Source organism: Aspergillus flavus, chromosome 7, assembly GCF_009017415.1.
Source record: "Aspergillus flavus chromosome 7, complete sequence".
NCBI classification, from domain to species: Eukaryota; Fungi; Ascomycota; class Eurotiomycetes; order Eurotiales; family Aspergillaceae; genus Aspergillus; species Aspergillus flavus.
Window position 1 is genome coordinate 2,150,077 of NC_092404.1, and position 22,352 is coordinate 2,172,428.

The 22,352-nt window shown below is 49.7% G+C and overlaps 7 protein-coding genes across 7 annotated transcripts; 4 read left to right on the top strand and 3 right to left on the bottom strand.

The window, feature by feature from the left end:
- Positions 1 to 2,740: 2,740 nt before the first annotated feature.
- On the bottom strand, positions 2,741 to 3,135 carry F9C07_5949 (uncharacterized protein; the record flags this gene model as incomplete). Its single annotated transcript, XM_071511418.1, has 2 exons — positions 2,741 to 2,832; positions 3,015 to 3,135. The coding sequence occupies 2 exons, from the start codon at positions 3,133 to 3,135 to the stop codon at positions 2,741 to 2,743; spliced, it is 213 nt and encodes a 70-aa protein (XP_071367052.1).
- A 467-nt stretch (positions 3,136 to 3,602) lies between these two features.
- On the top strand, positions 3,603 to 5,531 carry F9C07_2229796 (amino acid transporter; the record flags this gene model as incomplete). The annotated part of the gene is made up of 5 exons (XM_041294853.1): positions 3,603 to 3,756; positions 3,812 to 3,869; positions 3,934 to 3,940; positions 3,997 to 4,157; positions 4,217 to 5,531. 5 exons carry the CDS (start codon positions 3,603 to 3,605, stop codon positions 5,529 to 5,531), a joined length of 1,695 nt encoding a protein of 564 aa, XP_041150485.1.
- A 481-nt stretch (positions 5,532 to 6,012) lies between these two features.
- F9C07_5951 (putative zinc carboxypeptidase) lies at positions 6,013 to 7,891 on the bottom strand (the record flags this gene model as incomplete). The annotated part of the gene is made up of 2 exons (XM_041294848.1): positions 6,013 to 7,422; positions 7,487 to 7,891. The coding sequence occupies 2 exons, from the start codon at positions 7,889 to 7,891 to the stop codon at positions 6,013 to 6,015; spliced, it is 1,815 nt and encodes a 604-aa protein (XP_041150486.1).
- Positions 7,892 to 9,935: 2,044 nt separating this feature from the next.
- F9C07_1879384 (guanine nucleotide exchange factor) lies at positions 9,936 to 15,682 on the top strand. The gene is made up of 3 exons (XM_041294854.2): positions 9,936 to 11,151; positions 11,228 to 12,475; positions 12,543 to 15,682. Exons 1-3 carry the CDS (start codon positions 10,746 to 10,748, stop codon positions 15,122 to 15,124), a joined length of 4,236 nt encoding a protein of 1,411 aa, XP_041150487.1. The 5' UTR covers positions 9,936 to 10,745; the 3' UTR covers positions 15,125 to 15,682.
- A 557-nt stretch (positions 15,683 to 16,239) lies between these two features.
- On the top strand, positions 16,240 to 18,030 carry F9C07_5953 (SET domain protein; the record flags this gene model as incomplete). The annotated part of the gene is made up of 1 exon (XM_041287259.1): positions 16,240 to 18,030. The coding sequence occupies one exon, from the start codon at positions 16,240 to 16,242 to the stop codon at positions 18,028 to 18,030; it is 1,791 nt and encodes a 596-aa protein (XP_041150488.1).
- Positions 18,031 to 18,542: 512 nt separating this feature from the next.
- F9C07_5954 (putative RING finger domain protein) lies at positions 18,543 to 19,821 on the top strand (the record flags this gene model as incomplete). Its single annotated transcript, XM_041294855.1, has 3 exons — positions 18,543 to 19,118; positions 19,177 to 19,435; positions 19,502 to 19,821. 3 exons carry the CDS (start codon positions 18,543 to 18,545, stop codon positions 19,819 to 19,821), a joined length of 1,155 nt encoding a protein of 384 aa, XP_041150489.1.
- Positions 19,822 to 20,097: 276 nt separating this feature from the next.
- On the bottom strand, positions 20,098 to 21,105 carry F9C07_5955 (putative mitochondrial inner membrane nuclease Nuc1; the record flags this gene model as incomplete). Its single annotated transcript, XM_041287267.1, has 1 exon — positions 20,098 to 21,105. The coding sequence occupies one exon, from the start codon at positions 21,103 to 21,105 to the stop codon at positions 20,098 to 20,100; it is 1,008 nt and encodes a 335-aa protein (XP_041150490.1).
- Positions 21,106 to 22,352: the final 1,247 nt, after the last annotated feature.

Consider the following 22,352-nt stretch of genomic DNA (forward strand, 5'->3'; position numbering starts at 1 on the left):
AGATCATAGTTTCGAACTGAATAATTCCATCTGCGTTCAGTATCTCTCCTCAGTTGATACTCTTATGGGAAGTCAGGTCCGTGGAATACTTTTTTCCTCGGATCATCAATCGAGCCCTGTTTATCACTTCGCCGACACACGGATGATACGCCAGCTTGGCGAAGAAGTGCCTGTCGAAAAGAGTAAAGCGGTGATCTGTTTCTGCAGTTAAGTTCCAGTACAATACTCATCTCCATTCCCACGACTCCATACCCTTTTCTATGAACAGTTGCGTTATAGCTTGTCAGTTTAGGAAAGTACACGTCAAGATCGAGCGCCTTCCACAGTAGCCAGGACAGTGTTTGTGCAATGGTGAGTGCGTAGACTGTATGTCCTGAATTATGTGACAGTCCGTACAGCTAGGGAAACTATACTAATCAACAATCATTCACCTTGCCGGGTTGTCAACCACAATGCTCTGCGGCGACAACTGTAATATTGAGTTATTCTTGGTTGGTGGAAGACCTGCCGCTATTGAAGTCGTTCTACGCTAGTCATTTCTCTGGTAGGCACGGGATCAGGTAGTTTGGCAGTGTTAAAGCGGCGGGCTAAAGTAGTGGGAGGGGTGGACGAATGCTCAGGATTTACTACTAGGACAAGGTTCAGGGGGTACCATAGTCTTAGGACTCGCATCTATAGGGTTCCGAATAATTTCCCGAAATACCCAAAGTTCTCCCGGCCAAGGCCTTCCGGTATCTCAGCACATGGCTACCTGCTCTAAAGAAAGTAGGGTTATGTCTCGCCGAAGTCGCCCAATTCTCGGAGAAACTCAATATGTTTATCTAGCTTTAGCTAGACAAACGGCGGGCGGCCACAAAGGGAGATATAACCCTTATTTACTCCGTATGTTGCTTAATATAGCTATCTTTGTGGATTACTATCAGGTACGGTACATACAGTATCGAATCGTGTCCTCTGTCAGGCAATGAGGAAAATGTCACGAGGACGAAAAGAGGCTTGACGTCAGCTATTTAGTACATAAACAGCCAAGAGCTATAAAGGGACTGGCTCTCGGGGAGGGGTTTTCTCCTGGCGCTAGAAGGCTGTCCTTAGCTAGCATTAGGGTTACCCCGGGTGCTAGCTGACGGGATCCAGGTTGTTCCAGTACTATAACCTTGCTCTTGGCTGCATTATTGGAGTGCCAGTGTCAGGCAACACGTTCTTTCTTAATCTAGCCAAAGCCTAATTATATAGCAGTGGCGTACATCCCGGAAGAAGGTTCGTAGAATTGACGGTTAGACTTCCACGATAAGGGAAATAAAGCGTTCTTCGCTCTGTCCAATCACGGCATCCGCACCAACTGACCAGTGTGCGAAAGAAACGCTCACTATTACTACTAGTAGGATGGTGGGTATTCTCGCTAAACTGTTGAACTTATCATCCTGTCGGATACCCCTCTCTCTTGGCATAATCTCCGGTTCATAGTAGCTTCCATGTCCGCTCTCCTTCCGCTGCTAAAAAGCATTCCCATTGGGCGGAGAGATATTAACGATGATAAGGATCATGGACTGCTCATGATATATGCTCTGACCTTGGAACTTGGCGAAATCCTGGTCCAGGAAAAGATACTCTTGGGTTACATATACCAGGGACAAGCCCCGACATCCCGAGACATGGACAGTGCATAGTCTGGGGAAGATAAGCTGTCGGTTAATGGGGTTTTTGTTACCTAACACATTCGGCTATAAGGAAACACTAAGAAGGTGAGTTTCAGCTATCAAGGAATCAGCTAACCCCACTCGGGTGATGGGGAGTGCTACCAGTAAGTTTCTTTTTTGTCGTGATTCATGTTAATCGTCTTCCCTCGATTGACAGCTCCAGAATACGTTTGCTTCGACGAGGGACATTCTTGAAGAGTTGATTTTAAGATTGCCAGCGCCGGGTGACTATCACGTATTCAGTTTAATACCTCCCGGTTAAGGTTCCTTCAGTTGATCCCGCACATGGCTTTTTTTCACTATTCTAGAAGCAGAGATAAGCGACAGTCCGTCGTGATTGGCGGGTCAAGCCTGGGAGATAAACGCAGAGATAGCAGCTCTTGGCGAGCCACTAAGTTGATAGCGGACTTCCTCCATTGCGGCCCAACCTTTTTACTCTTCCCATCGTTTACTTGTGTGTGTGTGTGGACCGTGTCCATACCCGATACATGGAAAAATATCAACGAGTCTAGTGAACATGCGAAGACTTGTCCGCGGTAAACTGGGTCGCCACTGACTATTGGCATCGCTACGATTCGTTCTGGTGGATTTTTCATCAACCCTAGTGATGGTCTAAAAGCGTCATTCCAGCCACAGACCGGAAAGCCAAGGCGTGCCAAGGAGAAGGTGCCCCAATGGTCGGTGCTTACAGGGGGTTAATGGCCCCTCTTCTTGCTTGTTTTCCGACCCGCTCGCTTTGCTTCGGCTAAGGAAAGAACTGCTTATCCACGCGGCGGTGTTAGTTCTTGGTTAGACAGAGATATCGAGAAGCTACGGTAGTATCGATGAGGTGAATATTACACTCATGCAATATATACGCTCTATCTTTTGCCCGAGTATGTCTTATTCAATTTTCTCTATTTTAATTGTTATTTACTTTATTTATTATTATTATCTAACGACTTAATATCCTTGATCCTACCACAAAAGCATTGGGAGTTACCTGTACGTATTTCTAGACAAAAATCCCAAAGGAAAAAACAAAAAAAAAATAACAGAAAAACTCAAGTCGGGATCGTATAGACGCCCGAAGTCGAGACTTCGGTGTAGACATGGACAAAAGTCTCTACCCCGGACGGGGCAAGCGATTCCATGACTAACAGAAAAGGCTAATCTTTTATTTCCCCGGGATGTGGAGAATCCAAGTCAGGCGGCGTGTGCGCCTCGTGTCAAGGGTGCCAAGACCATCCGCTTTTGACTCCATCTTGGCAAAGCAAACGAACCAATGGATAACTCAATCAGGTAACAGCTCCTCATGATCAGTCGGACGAGACTAACCTCTTCCATCCAAAGCTGGATGAGCCTCCAAGAACGGCGGGAAATTACTGCCGGTAAACCAATCAAGACCTGCATGTTCTACGAGTATTTCACGCGGGGGACTTGAACCTGGGTCTATCATCTCCTCTTTGGGAAAGCCTGCACACCGTTCGGATGGGGCAATGCAATATGCAATAGGTAATATTTATTCTTCCAGTAATATCAATTATACTTTCTAGTATCGAGCCACAATCTTAGCTTATCTTATTTTCTTATTTTCCTTTTTCGCATGCCGTCCGAATTGGAATCCCTGTGTGCCTCAGAGACTCGGCCACCCCGATGTGATCCGTCGTGGTCGATCTTACTATTTAACCTATTCCCCCGCCTGTGTTTCTGTTTTCTTCCCCTTCTGTCGTCGGCTTCTTCTCGCCTCTCCTTCTATACTGTCCCTTTCCCTTGGGATCTCGTTTCTCCTTTCAGAGGGCTTAAATAACGTGAGGGAAGATCCAGTACTCTGTTGAAGTCACGGGAGTCCTTACCGCTAGTAAAGCGGGCTTTGTTCCTGAGCCCCCGCAGAATTCTGCCTACCATCCGAGCGCATTCGGTACAATGGGCTTCCTCGGAGAAAAGAACGATGGCATCTCGCCAGAGATGAATAGAGAGTTGTCCCGCGACATCACCAAAGCAGAGGAGGGTATCGTCGCGGAAGAGCACCATGTCGACCTCCACCGGGACCTCAAGGCCCGTCATATTACTATGATTGGTACGCTGTTATGCTTACGTTGGCTAGATGAGCGCGAAGAGCTAACAGGACTCAGCTATCGGAGGTGCTATCGGTACAGGTCTTATTATTGGAACGGGAGAAGCTCTTGCGAAGTAAGTCCTTCCCAGAATCTATTGAACGCGAATTTGGGATACTAATACGCGACTCACTTGTTAGGGCTGGCGTAAGTTGCGATCATCTTGATATTCATAGCAAATTTCCTCTCTAACTTTCGATTAGCCTGCAGCAATCCTAATTTCCTATTCCGTTGTCGGTCTTGTCGTCTATACTGTCATGTGCGGCCTGGGAGAAATGGCCGCCTGGCTGCCCTTGTCTTCTGGTTTTACTGGCTACGCTGTTCGATTCTGTGACCCGGCTCTTGGATTTGCTCTGGGATGGACGTAAGTGATACTGTTATACCCTAGGAGTTGTGGTCACTGACGAAAGCTGTTCCCACTAGATACTGGTTTAAATATATTATTCTCACGCCGAATCAACTAACAGCTGGCGCGATGGTTATACAATATTGGATAAAGACAGACAAAGTTAACGCAGGCGTTTGGATTACAATATTCCTTGTGATCATTGTCTGCATTAACTACTTCGGTGTCAGGTTTTTCGGTGAATTCGAGTTTTGGCTGTCGTCCTTCAAGGTGATAGTCATCCTCGGTATCATCTTGCTCTCTTTCATTCTGATGCTGGGAGGTGGACCCGATCACGACCGCAAAGGATTCCGTTACTGGAAGAGCCCGGGAGCCTTCAATACATATATCGCTGATGGAGATGCCGGACGCTTTTTCGCCTTCTGGTCCACTATGGTTTCGGCAACGTTCGCGTACCTGGGTACGGAGCTGATCGGGGTAACTGTCGGCGAGGCTCAGAACCCCCGCAAAACTATTCCCCGCGCGATCAAGCTTACCTTCTATCGAATTGTCGTCTTCTATGTGACCAGCGTCTTGCTCGTCGGTACCCTTGTCCCCTACAACTCAGACGAGCTTGTCTTTGCCACGAAGCAGTCTAGCTCTGCTGCTGCATCCCCCTTCGTGGTAGCAGTGGTGCTTGCCGGCATCCCGGTTCTTCCCCACATCCTGAATGCATGCATCTTGTTGTTCGTCTTCTCCGCATCCAACTCTGATTTGTATATCGCGACCCGAACCATTTACGGTCTCGCCCGGGAAGGCAAAGCACCCAAGTTCCTAGCGCGGACGGACAAGCGTGGTGTCCCGGTCTTTGCCTTGATCCTGTGTTCCCTGATTGCCTGCCTGGCCTACATGAACGTCTCCAGCGACTCGAAGACCGTCTTCGGCTACTTCGTCGACCTTGTGACCATCTTCGGTCTCCTGGCCTGGATCTCCCTGCTGGTCACACACATCCACTTCATCAATGCCCGCAAGGCCCAGAATGTCCCCGAGCACGAGTTAGCCTACAAGTCTCCCTTCGGTAAGACGGGCGCTTACATCGCCCTCGCATTCTGCATCCTCATCGCCCTAACGAAGAGTTACGACGTCTTCACCCACAACCCGAAGTGGGGCAACTTCAACTACAAGAAATTCATCACTGCCTACCTAGGCATCCCCCTCTACCTGATTCTGCTCTTTGGCTACAAATTCGTCACTGGCACCAAGGGCGTGAAGCCCGAGGAAGCCGATCTCTGGACGGGCAGGGACGTCATCGATCGTGAGGAGCAGGAGTATTTGGCCCGCAAAGCTGTTATGGATGAACAGCGGGGCACCGGAAGCTGGTTCTATAGGACTTTTGTGTCCTGGCTCTTTTAAGAGCTTTGTCGTATGTATTTTATGTTCATGGTTATTCCTATGCTATGAGATAATGAAGACTCCGATCATTTACAACTTATTTTCTGGTTGAGGTTGGTAGCTGGTAGAATTGTAGATTTGTCTTATTCTTGATACTGGTGGTTGTTCTATTGGCTACTACGGCTTTCTTTTCCTTTTTACCTTTCTTTTTTCCTTGTCGTTTGGAAGGAAGGCTGTATTACGGAGTACTACCACACAATAAGTGAGATAAAACTTATTCCGTAAATATAATCCAACTGGCATATAATTAAAAAGCACTAGTAGAGTTCTGTAAATCTCCAAACACTCTAGAAGTCTTTGTTCATTAATCATAACCTCATCTCAGATACCCACAATTAGAATGCAAGAAGAATGAAAAAGATACCAAAATTAAATCAGACGAACCATTCAGCAGTGATAATCAATCCTGTGCGAAACAATACCTAAGGCAAGAATAAATCGTCTACCTCCGTCGTCGGCGGAGCTCCCAGTTCTGTTCCTCCTCGTTTTCTTCTTCATTCTGATCGAACGGCACCCATTCACTATCCAGAGTGTCCTCTGGGAAGGGGAGTGGGGTGGCTTTTACAGTTGATGTTGAATCGATGTTTGCTTCAGAGAGAGGGTCAGAGACACTCTCCGAGGAGCTTGTTCTCGTCGAGTCATCGTGGACCAGGAGGTCGGCACCCCAGTTTATGTCTGCTTTGTTGGCTGGGGAGGCGGTTTCTTTGACGAGGAACTCGCCCATTTTCAGGACGACGTTGTAGATTTCTTTCCCTGTGGGTACGATGTACTCGGATGGGATGAGGAAGCCGTAGCTTCCGCGGTCGCGCAGCTTGATTTGGTATGCGAAGCTGGCGTGGAGTTGGTGGTAGAACCAGTCTAGGGCGCTGCCGCCCCCGCTGACCGGGAAGAAGGTCTTTGCGGAGGCTTTGTCCGTGGCTGTGACGGTTCCTTCGCAGGCGGAGGTGACGTCGTAGATCTCGTGCGTGGTCTGGCGGATGACTTTGGCGAAGCCCATGGCTAGCTCTTCGAGGGTTTCGAGGGTGGGTGGGACTGACGAGCAGGAGAAAGAGAAGGGGTAGAGGACTTGTTGGGAGTAGGAGTGGAGGTCGAGGAAACCTACGATGTCGACGTTGTTGTTTTGGGTCTCGTTGAGGGCCCATTGCGCGAATTGCGCGGCTTCTACTCCTTCGAATGGTTCGTCGCCGGCGTAGTTCTCGGAGCAGGGGTTGGAGCGGGTCCTCTCGCCGTCCCACTCGAAGTTCCATGATCGGTCTAAATCGATTCCCGGGCAGAAGCGGAGACTGGTACGTTGTCTGCTTTTGCGCCATAGGCGGTCAACTTCCCAAGTGTAGACGTATCCGTCTGGGTTGATGGTTGGTACGAGGACAACGTCAAAGTCTTCCAGAAGGCGGGTCACGGCTCTTGATTTGCCGAAGTTGCTGATTAGATTTGAAGCTACGTATGTCACTGTGGAGGTGCTAATCCATTCTCGCGCGTGGCTGCCCCCAACCATGACAATGGTCCGGCGAGGGGCTGACTGTGCTCTATTGCTTCCGGCGCCGAGTCGGAGTGCAGGGATCTCTCGGCCTTCATATGAAATCCCCACGTTGATCATGCGAACATGGGATGGGAACATAGAGGCCATGAGGCGCATCCATGGAACAATAACGGAAAGTGGTTGATAATCCTGGAAAAAGAGGTCCCCAAGCTGAGCCGACTGTCGGACGGAAGGCCGAAATCCCGGTTGGCCCTCTAGTCCTATGGGTCGTCGAGTTGGATAGGTTGTGTATATCAGCTCCGGTAGATTGTCAATGAGAGGGGAATAGGCGGTGCGAAGAGAATCTGGCAGTAGGCCTAACAGCGAGGGAATCTATAGGCAGAACGTTAGGAAGAGATGGCTTGCATAGGAGAACGGAGAGTATAATTAGACTTACGACTTCTTCGGCCAATCGAACATCAACGAAATCGGAGGTGGAAGCCCAGACATCCAGAAAGAGAATCTCTGTCGCTTGCTCCAAGGCTTCGGCTTCTTTGTCATTGCGCAAACGGAATCGCAGAACCACGTCGCTGCCGTACCGCGCCTGAACCCGAGAGGGGGCAGACTGGTCGTGCGAAAGGTGGTTGAAAGGGAGCCGATAAGAGGTTGGTTTTGGGAGGCCCCATACCGTCTCAATTATCCAATCCCTTACTCGTGTCCATGGCCGTCGGACGTCGGACGACTGTGGGGATAGTAGTTGGACGGGCTCAATCGGCGGCGGCGGAGTGATACTGGAGCCTGCGGGGACGGCAGTTGTCAGAGCGGCAAAAGCCACCAGGATGATGAGAAAGAGGTAGCGCATCTCGGTGGTAGTCAAATCGCAGAAAAGCTATGCCAAAATCTTCATTGTCAGATCCTTTAAGTGAATTTCAATCGAGCGCGACCAGACAGCGACGGGGGAAGGAAGGATGGAAGAAGCATGGAGTGAAGTGACATGAGATGTGATGGTGAGCCATGGACCGCGGCTGATGCCTAAGGCTGACATATGATCGTGCCTCAGGCACAAAATTAGTATAAAGCCTAATACCACCCTAACAGATCCATGTCATATCGAACCCTTGCAGATATAAGAGAAATTTTTTCTCGTCACGGCTAGTCACAGAGCAGATGCTCGTTTGAAATCCGGGTAGTGGCCCCAGGTCCGATCGTAATCAAAGCACTGTCGCATATTTGGACAAATATACCGATCCAACCTCGTTCCCCGCACCAAGGCTGGAGTTGTTACTCGTAATATGATGCTACAATGTCAGCATATGCTGGGTCTTCCAAAGAATTACCGTGCCAACACAAAGCGAAGTGGTCAACTCGGCACACAACCGATAGCCGAACTATGGTTCAGCTCCCGGGGCTTTTGGTTCTGGAAGCACTCGACCTGAATATCTAGGATAAGGTCAAGGTACCAATTGAAGATATCTCCGCTCCCTTAAAATGGGAAGATACTTAGTTCCACGGGCCCTGGAGTCAGGAAGGCGCAAGGAGCGATCTAAGGAGACAGCCCTTACTGGGATAGAGGGGACAAGGGACTAGGGAAGAGAATGTTATCCTCGCCCTTTACAACACGCATCCTTCAATTCTGGCGCAGTATGTATTCGTACCCTGTCTGTATATAGGATAAGCTAGAACTGTGTATAATTATATGAAAGACGAGAATTAATCAACCGTTGCACTGCTGCAGGCCAAATCAGCTGTCAGGTTGAGTGACGGACCCCCACTGGGCTCCACTCGCATACCGATAAAGTTTTTGGGCCATTCTAGACCGCAACGAGGCGCTTCAAGAGTCTCGTTGAAGCAAAAAAACGAATGAACATTTCCAATCCCGGTATTCTGGTTCTTGTAGATCTGGCCTTAGACTGTTCCGGAATGGCCGACCGGAAGACAGTCGATCAGCAACCGGCAAAAGCAACATTCTCCCTGAATGATCGAACATTTATATACAATATGACCGCCATCCGAAAGGAGCTCGGTCTGGAAGCCCTGCTTGGCATACCCGAAACAAAAGCTCCATTTTTCTGATTCGTGGCCAGTGGTGACGCGTTCGTTGGTCTGGTTCGCGAGTTGGTTGCAGTTCTTTCCAGGGCTGTAGGATTCTAGAATTATACGAAGAATTGTTTCCTGGATCTTCAGCCAAGTGTAAGTTTACAGCAAGGACATACCGATTCATGTTCCCCTCTTGACCGACACAACATACGAACTATTGTCAAGATTGGGAGGGCTTTCTCTCTCTTGAAATACTTCTGTTACTATAGGTGCAGTATTTCTCTATTTTATTTTTATTTTCATTTCTACTCTATTACCAAAGGGGAAAGGAACAGAAACACTGATTCAGCTATTTATACTATAGTATGGCGACGACCGATATCACGTGGGAAGGGTCAACTATGGAACACCGCAAGGGTTCTCCGAGTTAAAAGACACAAAACCTGTCTTTGCAATCCTTACAGATGTACAATGATTATTGTCAAGGAGACTCGGGTCTTAGTTGATGTACTTTTTTTTATTTGTATTTACCTATGGGATCGGACCGAAAAAGGGACATGTCAGGTGAGTGGTAAGGACGTTCATTCTGATGTCATTTTTTTTTATTACAGTACATGGATGGAACTTTTTCAAGGTACACCGATTAAGTATACGTGGTACATCAATGGTGTATGGGTTTGTCTAGATTAACATGTGTACCTTGGATTCTTAAATCCCGCCTAAACTAAAGTACACTCCAAGTTAAAGATAGAAACAAACCCGGACGGAAAACTGAGGATATGACCGATCCACTATTGGGACACGGTTTCCGCATATTTCCAAGTACGTCAAGAAATTTTTGATAGCAAAAAAATATTAGAAAAATGCAAACGTTTTAAACAACCACATTAAAAAAAAAAGCATGGAGAGGAAGGGAAATTGTGCATAACGTAGAACACGTGCCTGGGGTGCATTTGCTCGGCCCGTCATCAGAAACTCCACCATCTTCATCATCATCGTTTATTCTTCTTTCCTATGCCTGTCCTTGCTAACAACCCTGCCCCATTCTCCCACCTTATCCCTTCCTCCGCACTCGGTTTTTTTTTTACATCCTTGATTCCCTCGCTTCTCACCATCGTACAATCTTTTCCATTTACTACCCTAAAGGGCATTGACTGCTCCTCCGCTCCTATTTTCTCCAAAACATTGACAGCCTCCCCTCATTTCCTTGTTTTTACTTTTTCCTCAGCCTTCGCAGCCTAATCGACCCCATTCGTCCGCGCTTCCACATTTCGGTCAAGCGTGAGCTGGGCAATGTAAGAGCTCTAACATTGTTCTCTATACTTGTCTTCCTGGCCACCGAATTCTCCTCTTGCGATCGACTCTTGCCGTACCCCTGCCCCCTTTTTACGATTCCGCACCTCCGCCTCCGCCGACAGCTCCGTCGCTTTTCTACCTTCTAACAATCCGTTCGCGATGCTAATCGATATTGATTAAGGGTGACGTTTACAAGTAAAACCATCCGCCCGTCTATTGGGGAACGCCGTCGTATAAGATAGCCGTGCGAACAAGGTCGGGGGTTACTGTTGTGATACACCGTGGGGCAATCGCCTAGCGTCACCGGATACTGTTGGATGGGTTTCTGGGCCTGGCTACGCTGCAGAGCCACGTAACAACTCATTCTCGGGATTTCCATCATCATGTATTGGAAAGGTCTGCGGATTGGCACCTCTGATGGCAACGAACCCAAGAGACGGAGTTTGGTCGAACCTCAGTCGGTATCCCGCCATAGCGAGCAAATCCCTCGCCCTACTCTCTCCACAACCAATCTAGCTCCGAGGCGCTCGGAGTCCGCTCCTCGTTCACCTACTCTGACCGGTCCAGACGCAGACCACCACGCTGACACGGCCGGGCCGGAGCTTGCAGGAAGTCATTCGCATACTCCACCGGGCAAAGAACGAAATACTGGCCTAGCGGTGAGTGATGGTTCACATTGGCGCTTCAACAGGTTTAGTTTCATGAGGCTACGTCATGCATCTGATCCGCAACTCTCAAAATCCTATGCTAAAGGGGAGGAGGATATTCCTCCGGTGCCGAGTCTGCCTCGTAAGTACATCCGTTCCATAGGCTCCCGTCAATGTTGTGATTGGCCACAACGCTAATTGCTACTACACTGTCATAGCTCCCACCATAATTACCACTGCACCCACGAGCCATGAACTAGATCGACCTGTGAAGCGAAAGACCAAATTCAAACTCTTCCCCGATTCTAAAACACCCTCTGTGGAGGAATTGCCCACGCAGCGCGCACCCAAACATGATCAGAGCGAAAAGCTTGGGCATACTGCACAGGGATCAACAGCGTCGCAGGCGGCGGATCCTGTCCTATCGGCCTCTTGGAGTAATAGCGAAGAGCCCGGGCGTTTATCAACTACGTCGATCCGAAGCAATCGGGACCAGCCCAATGATTCTCAACGCTCCTCAGTGACAGATGCGCGTTTTTCGGAGTCCTCTCGTTCCGACCGGAGTGCCGGGGATAGTAATCCTCGTTCAGCCTCCCCTCGTGAGGGGGTGTCTGGCACCAAGCGATTTCGCATGCCGCGCTTGAAACGGCATCGCAGTCCTCTTTTTCCTTTGCCACCAAAACCAACAGGCAGCAATTCGGGCAACGGCCACGCACAAAGCTCGGCCATATCGAGGTCTGCTGCGGGTGATGCCACCCCGAAGTCCGACATCTCAGAAGATCCAAATGAAGACCATATCTCTCCGCTGCCATCTCCCACACGGTCGTCGGTGGGCCTGACTTCGTCGCGACCGCCCCTGTTGAGAAATGATTCTGCAACCTCGGCTCATTCAGCCCGTTCGACACCGTCGAACAAGAGTCGGGCAATGCCTACGTCACGTACGAGATCATCTACTTTAGATTCGTTAGCTAATGCACAGGATAACGGGCATCCATCCCCACATCTCATCTCAGGGCGGACATCAACGTCTACTAGTGGGCGAAAGAGCTTCGGGGATATTTTTAACATCCCCCAGCGATTCAGGCAGAATTCCGATTCCCCTGTTGGCCGGTCCGGATCCCCAGGCTCCAAAGGCCCGGTAACCCCAGGTTCGAAAATTAGCTTGATCACGTATCCCGAACGACAAGAGGATGACACTCCGGCGACATATTTAACTCGGCTAGAAGAGAGCATTCCAAGGAGCGCGATTGCTGGCGTCCTGGCTCAATCAAACGATGACTTCTATAAGACTGCCCTGCGGAAGTATATGAGAGGGTTCTCGTTCTTCGGTGATCCCATTGATATGGCTATCCGGAAACTCTTGATGGAGGTGGAGTTGCCAAAGGAGACGCAACAAATTGACCGCTTCCTGCAAAGTTTTGCAGATAGGTATCATGAATGTAATCCAGGTATCTTTGCTTCCACAGGTACGTTGGTTATCGTCAGTGTGTCATTGTGCAATTGTTCAAAACTGACGCCCTGCCTGTCATCTAGACCAAGCCTATTTCATCGCCTTCTCGATTTTGATTCTACACACAGATGTCTTTAACAAGAATAACAAAAGGAAAATGCAAAAGCCAGATTACGTCAAGAATACTCGTGGCGAAGGCATATCAGAGGACATCCTGGAGTGTTTCTATGAAAACATCTCGTACACCCCTTTTATCCATATCGAGGACGCAGTGTCCAATGGCCGACATTTTGCAAGGCCACGACGACCTTTGTTGAAGGCCACTAGCACAGATCACTTAGTTCGAGCCGCCAGAGAACCAGTGGACCCCTATACGTTGATAATGGACGGGAAACTTGATTCTCTGCGCCCAAGCCTTAAGGATGTTATGAACTTGGAGGATACCTATCGTTGTGATGGAACGGATGGGCCGGCAGATATCGATGGTCTTCACCGCGCATTCTCTAAATCTGATGTTTTGCAAATTGTGTCTCTACGATCTAGGCCAGACATGTATATGCCATCGAGTATCGACAATCCAGCTGACTCTAATCCCGGGCTGGTGGATATCAAAATCGCTAAAGTTGGATTGCTTTGGCGAAAGGATCCGAAAAAGAAGAGAGCTAGATCTCCATGGCAAGAATGGGGTGCTCTGCTCACATTCTCGCAACTCTACCTTTTCAAAGATGTGGCGTGGGTTAAATCTTTGATGGCTCAACATGAAAGCCATCAAAAGGCGGGCCGTCGTCGAGGGGTGGTTTTTAAGCCTCCTCTCACCGAATTCAAACCGGATGGTATCATGTCAACTGAGGACGCTGTGGCTTTGCTGGATCTAGGTTACAGAAAGCACAAGCATGCCTTTGTCTTCGTCCGCCATAGCGCTCTAGAGGAGGTCTTCCTCGCAAACACTGAAGCTGACATGAACGATTGGCTGGCGAAATTGAATTATGCTGCGACGTTTCGGACCGCCGGGGTCAGAACGCAGGGAATGATCGCCACCAATTATGAAGCACAACGGAACCGGATGAGCCGTCGGGGTTCAACTCAATCGAGCCGCTCACATCTCTCCATGGACAAAGAACCGCCGTCTCCAAATCCTGATACCGATGTGGCTGAAGAGTTGGTTACAGCTCGTAGGCAGCTTATACGCCAAAAGATTCGAGAGGCTAACGAAAGACTATCTTATGCAGAACGACAGCTTGATGATCTCTTGCGAAATGCTAGGCACTTGCAAGTTTTGACGCCTGTGCATTCCAGAGCCAGAGAGCATGTCATCATGGCTGCAGGGCGCATGGCCGCAAAACTCAAATGGGTTAGACAGGATATTTGGCGCACTAAATGCTATAAGGGGGTTCTTGTTCGAGACATGGGTGAAGCGTTGGGCGAAGAGAAGCCTTTCGCGGAGCAGGAGCTTCACTTGCAAATACCAACAACCACCGTTACATCACAGCCAGAGAACCTGGATGGAGCAGGGACTGACAAAGTGACATCTCCGACAGAGGATGACCCATCCCCGCATGCAGAGTCTGGCGGTCCTCACTCGATCTACAAAACTCCGCCGTCGCAACCCGCTTCTCCAGATGGCCGGAGACCCAGTATACCGGCCTCCTTTGCTTCTCTCGAAGTAGCTTCTCGTGTTGGTAGACAATTGTCCATCGACAATACCGAGGAACGCGCGAAGTCTTGCTCGCCCCATCCAGCAAGTAGCCTACAGCGCGAAGCTTCAGTGCTTAGCGCCGCTAGTAAGGTAGATGTCTCGAGCCTAGGGTCTCGAGCCTCTAAGATAACTGCCCCCGGCAGTATGGATGAAACTGAAGAGCGTCTGCTGCGTGAAACAGGTTTGCTTGACGTCAGCAGCTCGCCTCAGGCACGGAAGCATTCTTCAGCTACAAATGATAGCGAGGTCGACCAGAAACCAGATGATGCGCAAGCCGCATTTCAGGGAGAGAGAACAAGCCGTATCCGTCGCAGTCTCCATCGTACCCTTCGAGACTCCCCCAGCGGCCATCATCTACATTACCCACGAAAGAAGAAGTCTCGAGATTCAGGATTCAGTATGGTGACGTCAGATGATAACCAAAAACCACAGCAAGGCGAAGGCCTATCACGGAAGTCGACCAACTTTACTGTGCATGGCAAGAAGGCATCAATTGTGACTTTTGGGTCGGAGTGGCAGAACATGCCGCCAGAGGAGCGCCTCAAACTACGAAAGCCAACTCCGTCAGACGAACCAAGGGCATCAAATCCAGAACTTGCCAGTAGTGCGGGTTCTGTCACTTCAGAGTCCTTATACCCTGGCAGCCCACACCCTTTGCGAAGTGGGAGCATAGCGACCAAGGGGAGTGCACGTGATGAGCCCTGGGGTTTAGCAGAAGCAGCAGAAGCAGCAGGGGTTCTGTATCGTGAAGACAAGGCCAAGAGCGATGCTGCCATTGGCCTAGTCCCGGAACTCTCAGAGCCCGATGCTGCGTTGGTACCGCCCGTCTTAACTCTGGATGAGCCGAGCGCGGTGCCTAATGAAGGTGTATCGCCGCATTCGACTAGAGACGACAATGATAGCCTTGTAGAGAAAACCACTCCACAGGGGATGTCGCCTAGCCCACCGGAGCAGGCTGTAAACGCTTGAATTTTGCAATTATGCAGGGTCTTTTTTTCTTTTACTTTCATGACATTATACCCATTTCACTTTCCTTTTCTTTCCATCTGCATCTGGTCTCTTCATTGAAAACGACATATTTGGAAAAGCTTTACGAACCGTCTCCTATCGCGTCAACTCTCTCGATATGCTTCTTCGACCTTGGATAGAGGGCTCATCATCTGTCTGTCATGTGGTCAGCATATGAAAGAGCACCTACTCTCCCATCTACCATTTCTTTCCTCGTCACACTTCACTCTTTTCCTTTCCTTCTGTTTCAAGTCCACTAGACTAGCGGAGAATCGGCTCCGCATTGACATGACTTACCATCTCTTTTCTTGATTGTTTGGCTTTGTATAAGCCCGAGGCGCATTTGCTTAGGATGGGCGGCAGTCGTTCTCTTTTCCATTTCTTTTTCCTACTGAGATACCATGTATCATGTGGATGTTTGGCGTGACGCGAGTATTGGAAGAGCAGGCTTTAGCCAGCATGGGCAATATTAACATGTAAAAATGTTGAAGAGACCAGTAAAATAGAGATTTAATAGCACATCTACTTCCGAATTTCCTGGCTGTTTGCCCAGCCGCTCTCTACACGCACGACATCATAGTCAGTAGCGCCGAGAACACGACAACACGCTCTTCCTAGCAAGCCTAAGAGTTTCGTTCCTCCCAACACGCTGCCTCACTCTGTCTTCTCTTTGTGTGTTGTCCGTTGGGGCTTCTACAGCGTCAACTATCTCCTTGAGTCCTTGGATGCACTGACAGAGACACGGGCAGAACAAGAGCCATTTCTCTTTCTCTCTCCCCCTACGCTATTATACTCCCTCTTTCTCTCAATCCCAACCCACAAAGAGCTGAAAGAACAAGGTAAGTTGGACACTGTCTTATTTTGTTTGCTTCAATATCAGTCATCCTTGTTCGCCACTAGAGAAGACCATCTTCTTTGTCCACATTTCGCTTCACTCACTGTAACTGCATTATAAATACCAGACAAAGCCATTCTGCGAAGATTAACTTGCCCATCTCTTTGTCCCAAGCAACACCCGCTGATTGGCACGCTCCTCAACAGAGAACATAACTAGCCGGGCAGCATGGACATAGGTCATGAACCATCACGTGAGTACCAGCCATCATGCAGTGAATGTTCACAACGCAGACCCAGAAACACGGGGCATGAAAAAGAGGAACACGCTAATTGAGAACACAGACACGTGTGATGCCTGTCGTGATGAGCTCCATCTCTCAGACCTGACACAGCACTTCCACCGTGCGTTTTCGACAGTCACATCCGCGACACCATTCATCTCCATGGCTGAGGTGGCGGGCGTTTTCAGCTCCAATAACTCCGGGGCCAAGAAATACACGTATGAGGAGTCGCTGGTGCCTCGGTTCATTAGTCGTGGTGTTGGCGTCGGCCTTGTTACCACTGAATCTATTCCTGCTGGTAGTGTGGTCTTTGCGGAGGATGTGGCTTGGACTACAGAGGAGGAGAACTTGAGCTGTCAGACACCGAGAGAGGTCAATGCTATGCTTGGGGCGAAGGTGAGGGCCATGGGGGACGAGTGGCTGAGGAAGTTCCTTGCTCTGCCGAGTTCGCTGAAGCAGGATTTGGGAGTGTTTGCGGGGATTTGGGATTTGTATCAGTTGCCGATTGTCATGAATGGGGTGAGAGCTGGGATTGTGGGGTTGAATCTTGCGGCGGTTAATCATGCCTGTGTGCCGAATTGCGCGTTGACGATCATCAATAAATATGCGAAGGATGAGAACGGAAATATTAAGACTGGGGAGAGTCCGATGGTTGGAAGGGCTGTTGTGCGCGCTCTCAAAAATATCCCGAAAGATGAGGAGATCACTGTCCCGTACTTCTATGGAAAGGGACAGCAGAAGGCGAGGGAGTTGTTCTCGTGGACTGAGTTCGGCTTCTTCTGCTCGTGCAAAGCGTGCATGCAGCCCAAGGATGTGATCGAGATTGCCATGGATAAGTATTGGAAGGTTGAGCGCATCTTGAACCACCCCGACACTGTCGACTTGTATCCCGCGATGGCATTCAAGTCCGCGCAGGAGGTGATCAGTAGGCTTCTTACGTGCCAGATCCGCGATGCTCGCGTTGCGATGATCTGGGCCAAATGTGCCATGATCGCTGGTTACCACTCTGATATTGCGCGCGCTATGTGTTTCCTGGCCAAGGCATACCGAATGTTGGCTGTCCTCGAGGGGAGTACGGGAGTCTTCTATCGCCAGATCCTCATATGGTACGAAACACCCATGGTGATGCCAGGGTTTGGAGCTACAACGCGAGGACTTTCCACCGCTATCGAAGGCCGAAACATGCTTGATGAACGCGACGTCAAGGAGAAGCTGTTCATGACGGCAGCAAAGTCGGACGAGTACATTCGCATACACCGATACCACCGCTTATCCGACGCTAAGGCCAAACAGAAAGGCAGTAGGTACCTACTTTTACCCGAAAAGCCCACCAAGCCAAAGGGGGCACAGAAATTGCTTGAACCAGATGCCTCGAAATCAGAGCACTTCCCAAAGCACAGAGATGAGCCGACGGCGCCGGAAACGGTTCACCGGAGTGGCAGTGGCACATCGAATCTGAAACGGAATAAGGATAAACCCAACGACAATACTTCAAAGGGGAAGCCTCAAGTATGCAAGAGTCATAGCCAAGCATCTACCCAGGAAACGTCGTCCGGCGAAGTCTGCACTGATCCACACTGGGATATGTTGGATTTTATCCGAGAGCTTATGGCTGATAATCTAGATCTATTCCCGGATTATCATTCTCCTACTGTTCCTGAGGCAGCCAAGAAGAAAAAGAAGAAGAAGAAGAAGAGCAAGAAAGGAAAGGACTCGGCACAAGCTGGGGGAAACACTCAGCAAGAATAGAGTACCCCAGTCGTGAAGGAGCTCTAGACGGAAAAGAAGGTGGTGATGGTTAAGAAAGACGGCGTTCGTTATCCCGAGGAGGTTCTAGACTCTGGATAATCAATTGGACCCGAAGGTGAAATAGGATGACCATCGCTCATCTCTCTTTCTTTTAATGGGTAATGCAGGTGAAGTTGGAAGGACATTGAATGTCCCGATTGGGGTTTTGGAATAAATGCGGAGAGAACGTGACGATGATTATGTCATGGTTTCTCCAATTTTATTTCATTTGCATGCTTTTGGCCTCACATCTTCTTCACTTGGTTCTTCGATATTTCTGTTGATATGTCATTTTCTGGCTCAGGTTAGCTCAGGATTAGATCAATCAACCATCAAATTTTCCCTTAGGAATAAATCTCCCTCGATTTGCCCGCCACAACCGCAATTCCTCCGCAAGATAAATATTCTCCGCTCCGAATAGAACCTCCCACTCCATGTCCTTTTAGGTATTCAGCCATTCACCACACGCGACAATGGCCCATTCCAAACGTAACACCTCCCTCCCACACTTTACTTCCTACGAGCGCGGTCTCCTCCGCTCGCAATGGGGCACCCAACGCGGCGTCATCGGCCGCGACTCATTCCTTCCATTCGCTTCTTGTCGCCTGTGTCTACACCCCGCTCGAGCACCCGTCGTCGCCTGCGCAACCAACGGTGATATATTTTGTCGCGAATGCGCCATAAATGACCTCCTCGCCCAGCGACAGGACATTAAGCGGCTCGAACGAGAACGAGAGGAGGCTAAGAAACGACTCGCAGAAGAAGATGAGCGGACGTTGGAAGAGGCGCGTGAACGGGAGCTGCGCGAGTTTGAGCTCGTCAGTATGGGATTGGAGGTAGCGAAGAATAAATCTTCCGGGCAAGCGCAGAGTGACAATCATAAAAAGCGGAAGGCTGAGGAGGCTACGGAGGCACTGGCTGCGTTTAAGGCGAGGGAAATCGAAGTGGACGGCAAGCGAAAGAAGGTGTTTGAGCTGGATGAAAAGGAGATGGCACGGGTTGCTCGGGAGGAGCAGGAGCGGCTCAAGCAACAGCTGAAGAAGGAAAAGGTAGGAATAAACGGGTATCCTGTTAGGGAGTACTATACTGACGGACAATAATCGCCAGTCTGAATCCAGCAAGTCTGCCCTGCCGTCATTCTGGGTTCCTTCGCTCACTCCCAACACCGATCCGAATGAGATTGCGGCCAACAAGGCCGTCAAATTGACTCCTGTTTGCCCTGGATCGACGGATGAACACCGCCATAGCTATTCGCTCAAGTCGCTGGTCGACGTACATTTCACCGAGGAGAAGGCATCCGACGGCTCAATGGCGCGGATCTGTCCGAGTTGTAAGAAGACATTAACGAATGGACTCAAGGCGATGTGTAAGTACAACCTTCCAGTCGTGGACCTTCGGTCAGCGGTGACCAACTGACTTTTTATATCTATAGTGACCAAACCTTGTGGCCATGTTATCTGTTCGCCTTGTGTGACCAAATTTATGACGCCGCACGATGCACCAGACCCACATGCTACCAAAGAAGAACAAGAGCAGACAGCTGCGCTTCACGGGTTAATTCTATGCTACGTTTGCGAGGCCGATATCACACCTCGTGATTCAACAGAGAATGGCAAGGAATCTGGAAAGAAAAAGAAGAAGGATAAGGAGACTATTAAGCCCGGGCTAGTAGAGATCAGTTCAGAAGGAACAGGGTTTGCAGGGCGTGGTGGAAACGTAGCGACCAAGACGGGCGTTGCATTTCAATGCTGAACTAGCTGCATTTCGTCGATTGCTTGGAGTATGGTGTAACGGATTAGGGGTATACATTGTGACATAGTTGGCACTGATAGACTATGCCGAACATTGGTAGACTGACGATCTATATGGGAAAAGAAATATATAGCATAGGTACAACGTCCGACGTGCATGCAACCCGTAAACGCCCGGACTATATAAACCAGTTATAAACCCGAAATTATTACATCCAAAATTACACAAATCGGCCGGAGCTGTCTAATCCCTCAAGGGACTCCGTCCATAGCCACTCTAATTCCGCTTGGCAGAGTTGTTAAACTCGCGCACGACAACATCGCACTTGATTTCCTGGCAGAGACGCTTGCGACGGTTCGTCTCCAACTTGGAAACAAACTCCAGGCCGCTCGCGCGCTCGACCACCTCAACCGGCACCTCAAACTCCGTCAGCCTCTTGTCGTTCGGAATGCGAGCATTGGGCAAGACAAAAGCACCCAAGGCAACCTTTCCCGTAGGAGAAGCGGGGCCCTCCTCGGCGTAAATAACCTTATAGAAGTGTGTGGGCACAGCAACATTAGGCGGGTTGCCAATCACCTCGTACGACACACGCCATTTGCCATCCGCATCACGTTGAGGGAGATACAGGGGACCGGTCACAACACGAACGGAAGGATACTTCTTGGCCAGGCCGCGGCAGAACTCCTCGAAATGCGCCCAGTAGTCCCGGTTGAATCCCTCACCCACTTGGGGGCACATGTTTGTCAAGGCAAAAGTAGCGTCCATAGCTTCCTGAGACCATTTTGCATCGGCCGCAGGCACCTGGTGGCCGCGATCGTAGCCGGAGCGGAAGTAATCGTTCAGTTTGGCGCGGAAGGCGGCGGGGATGGTGGTGTCTTCGTAGAAGGTGCTGTGTTTGCGGTCTGCGTTCTTCATCGCTAGCGAAGCCGGTGTGATGTGCTCGGCTACCCAGGCGGGATTGCGCGTGCGACGGTCGTATGCGCCGGCCAGAGGAGCTGAGAGCAGGGTATCAGCGACGGGGCCGGGGAAGCCATACTGGTAGATACCGGACGGGTCGACTGGTCCGGCGAGGGATTTGGCGGCGAGTGACGGGGCTGTCGGGTGGGTCGGGACAGGAGTGGTCGAGGTAACTGGTGCTGATGGAGGTAGCTTCTGCTGCTGCTGCTGCTGTTGTTGTTGTTGCTGTTGGGGCCGAGGGGAGGAAGAGGAATAGAGCAGCGCTGTAAGACCAGCTCCGGTGGCTGCGCTAGCCGCGGCGATTGCGGCGAAAGTTGCCTTGGACATGCCGCTGAGAGGATTAAAGGAGGGGAGGAACAAGGGGAAACAAAGGCGGCAAGACGCGGACGGGGTTGAAAATGATGAAAGTCCGGGGAATAAACAAAAACTGCTGAAGAGAGCCAAAATTGAAGCTAAAGTGGATGGCCAATCAGATGGCGGAGATCAGATGATGATCCAGGCACAGTGCCTCAGGTACCACACATAGAACATACAGGACAAACTGATTGTCAAAATATCTTTACGATCTCTACAAGTATGAACAAAGCATAAATATCTAACGGAAGACGCATTCCTCTCTTTCTGTGTACTACACTGGATGATCCGATGACCACGGCAGGTGAGCCCTGCAGCTGATCGAAAGGATAGTACTAAGGCATTCTCTCAGTCGAGAAGACTCAACAGGAGTACAGTAAAACCCCGCTATAAGCAATTTGAAGGGCTTGCTGAATTAGTTGCTTATAACGGGGTTTTACTGTACAAGGCTGTCGACTTGAGATCTACTCTTGTGAACTCATCGATATCAGGGAGGGGGGAAACAACTGTTCCTGGGGATGTCAACGAGCAGCCTCCTTATCCCCGTAAATAGCCGGAAATAGGTTCCTACATAGATACGGAAATCTCTTTACAACCCGATCGGAAAATCAGAAACGAACTATCGAAAGTAAAAGACGGGGTAAGTCAAAGCTTTATTGCATAAAGAACCAATAACACTGTCAAACGATAGATCGCATTTCTGATGGATCAGAATGTCTACTTGTCCAGTTGACCACCGCCCCCCGGAGAATTTGTCGACCAGATCTGCATTTTCCTGAATGCTCAGCCACATTCCACCTTCCCGTCGGAGGATATCGAGAATGCTCAAGTCTTACGCCAGCTCGTACCCCACAGCCATGATGGGTATAGCCTCACGGTCTTCGGATCTAGGCCTGACTGACTCTCTGATGGAGACGTCTGTCTGTCACCATATGCATCGGGTACAGACTATATGACGCCGCACTTCCCAATTCGTCGGCTGCAGACGATCTGGCACACTCTCCTTTCCCTGCACCGGTTCTCCAACTGCTAACTGATTCAAGTGACCGTTTTCACGGACAGAATTCAAAAAATCTGCAATTAGCCGCTAATCCCCACGGAGAATAGTGTCACACTGGTTGATGAACTGGTCTATCTAGTCACTGCTCCAAGGATTTGTCATTTACCTACGCTACCGAGGCAGGTTTATAGGATCGAGCCGTCCAAGGTCTTAATTGGTA

Bases quoted from the DNA above. Each gene is read 5' to 3' on its own strand.
- F9C07_1879384 (XM_041294854.2), top strand. From the start codon at position 10,746: ATGTATTGGAAAGGTCTGCGGATTGGCACCTCTGATGGCAACGAACCC. The intron at 11,152-11,227 runs GTAAGTACATCC...ACACTGTCATAG, and splicing joins TCCGGTGCCGAGTCTGCCTC to CTCCCACCATAATTACCACT. The intron at 12,476-12,542 runs GTACGTTGGTTA...CCTGTCATCTAG, and splicing joins AGGTATCTTTGCTTCCACAG to ACCAAGCCTATTTCATCGCC.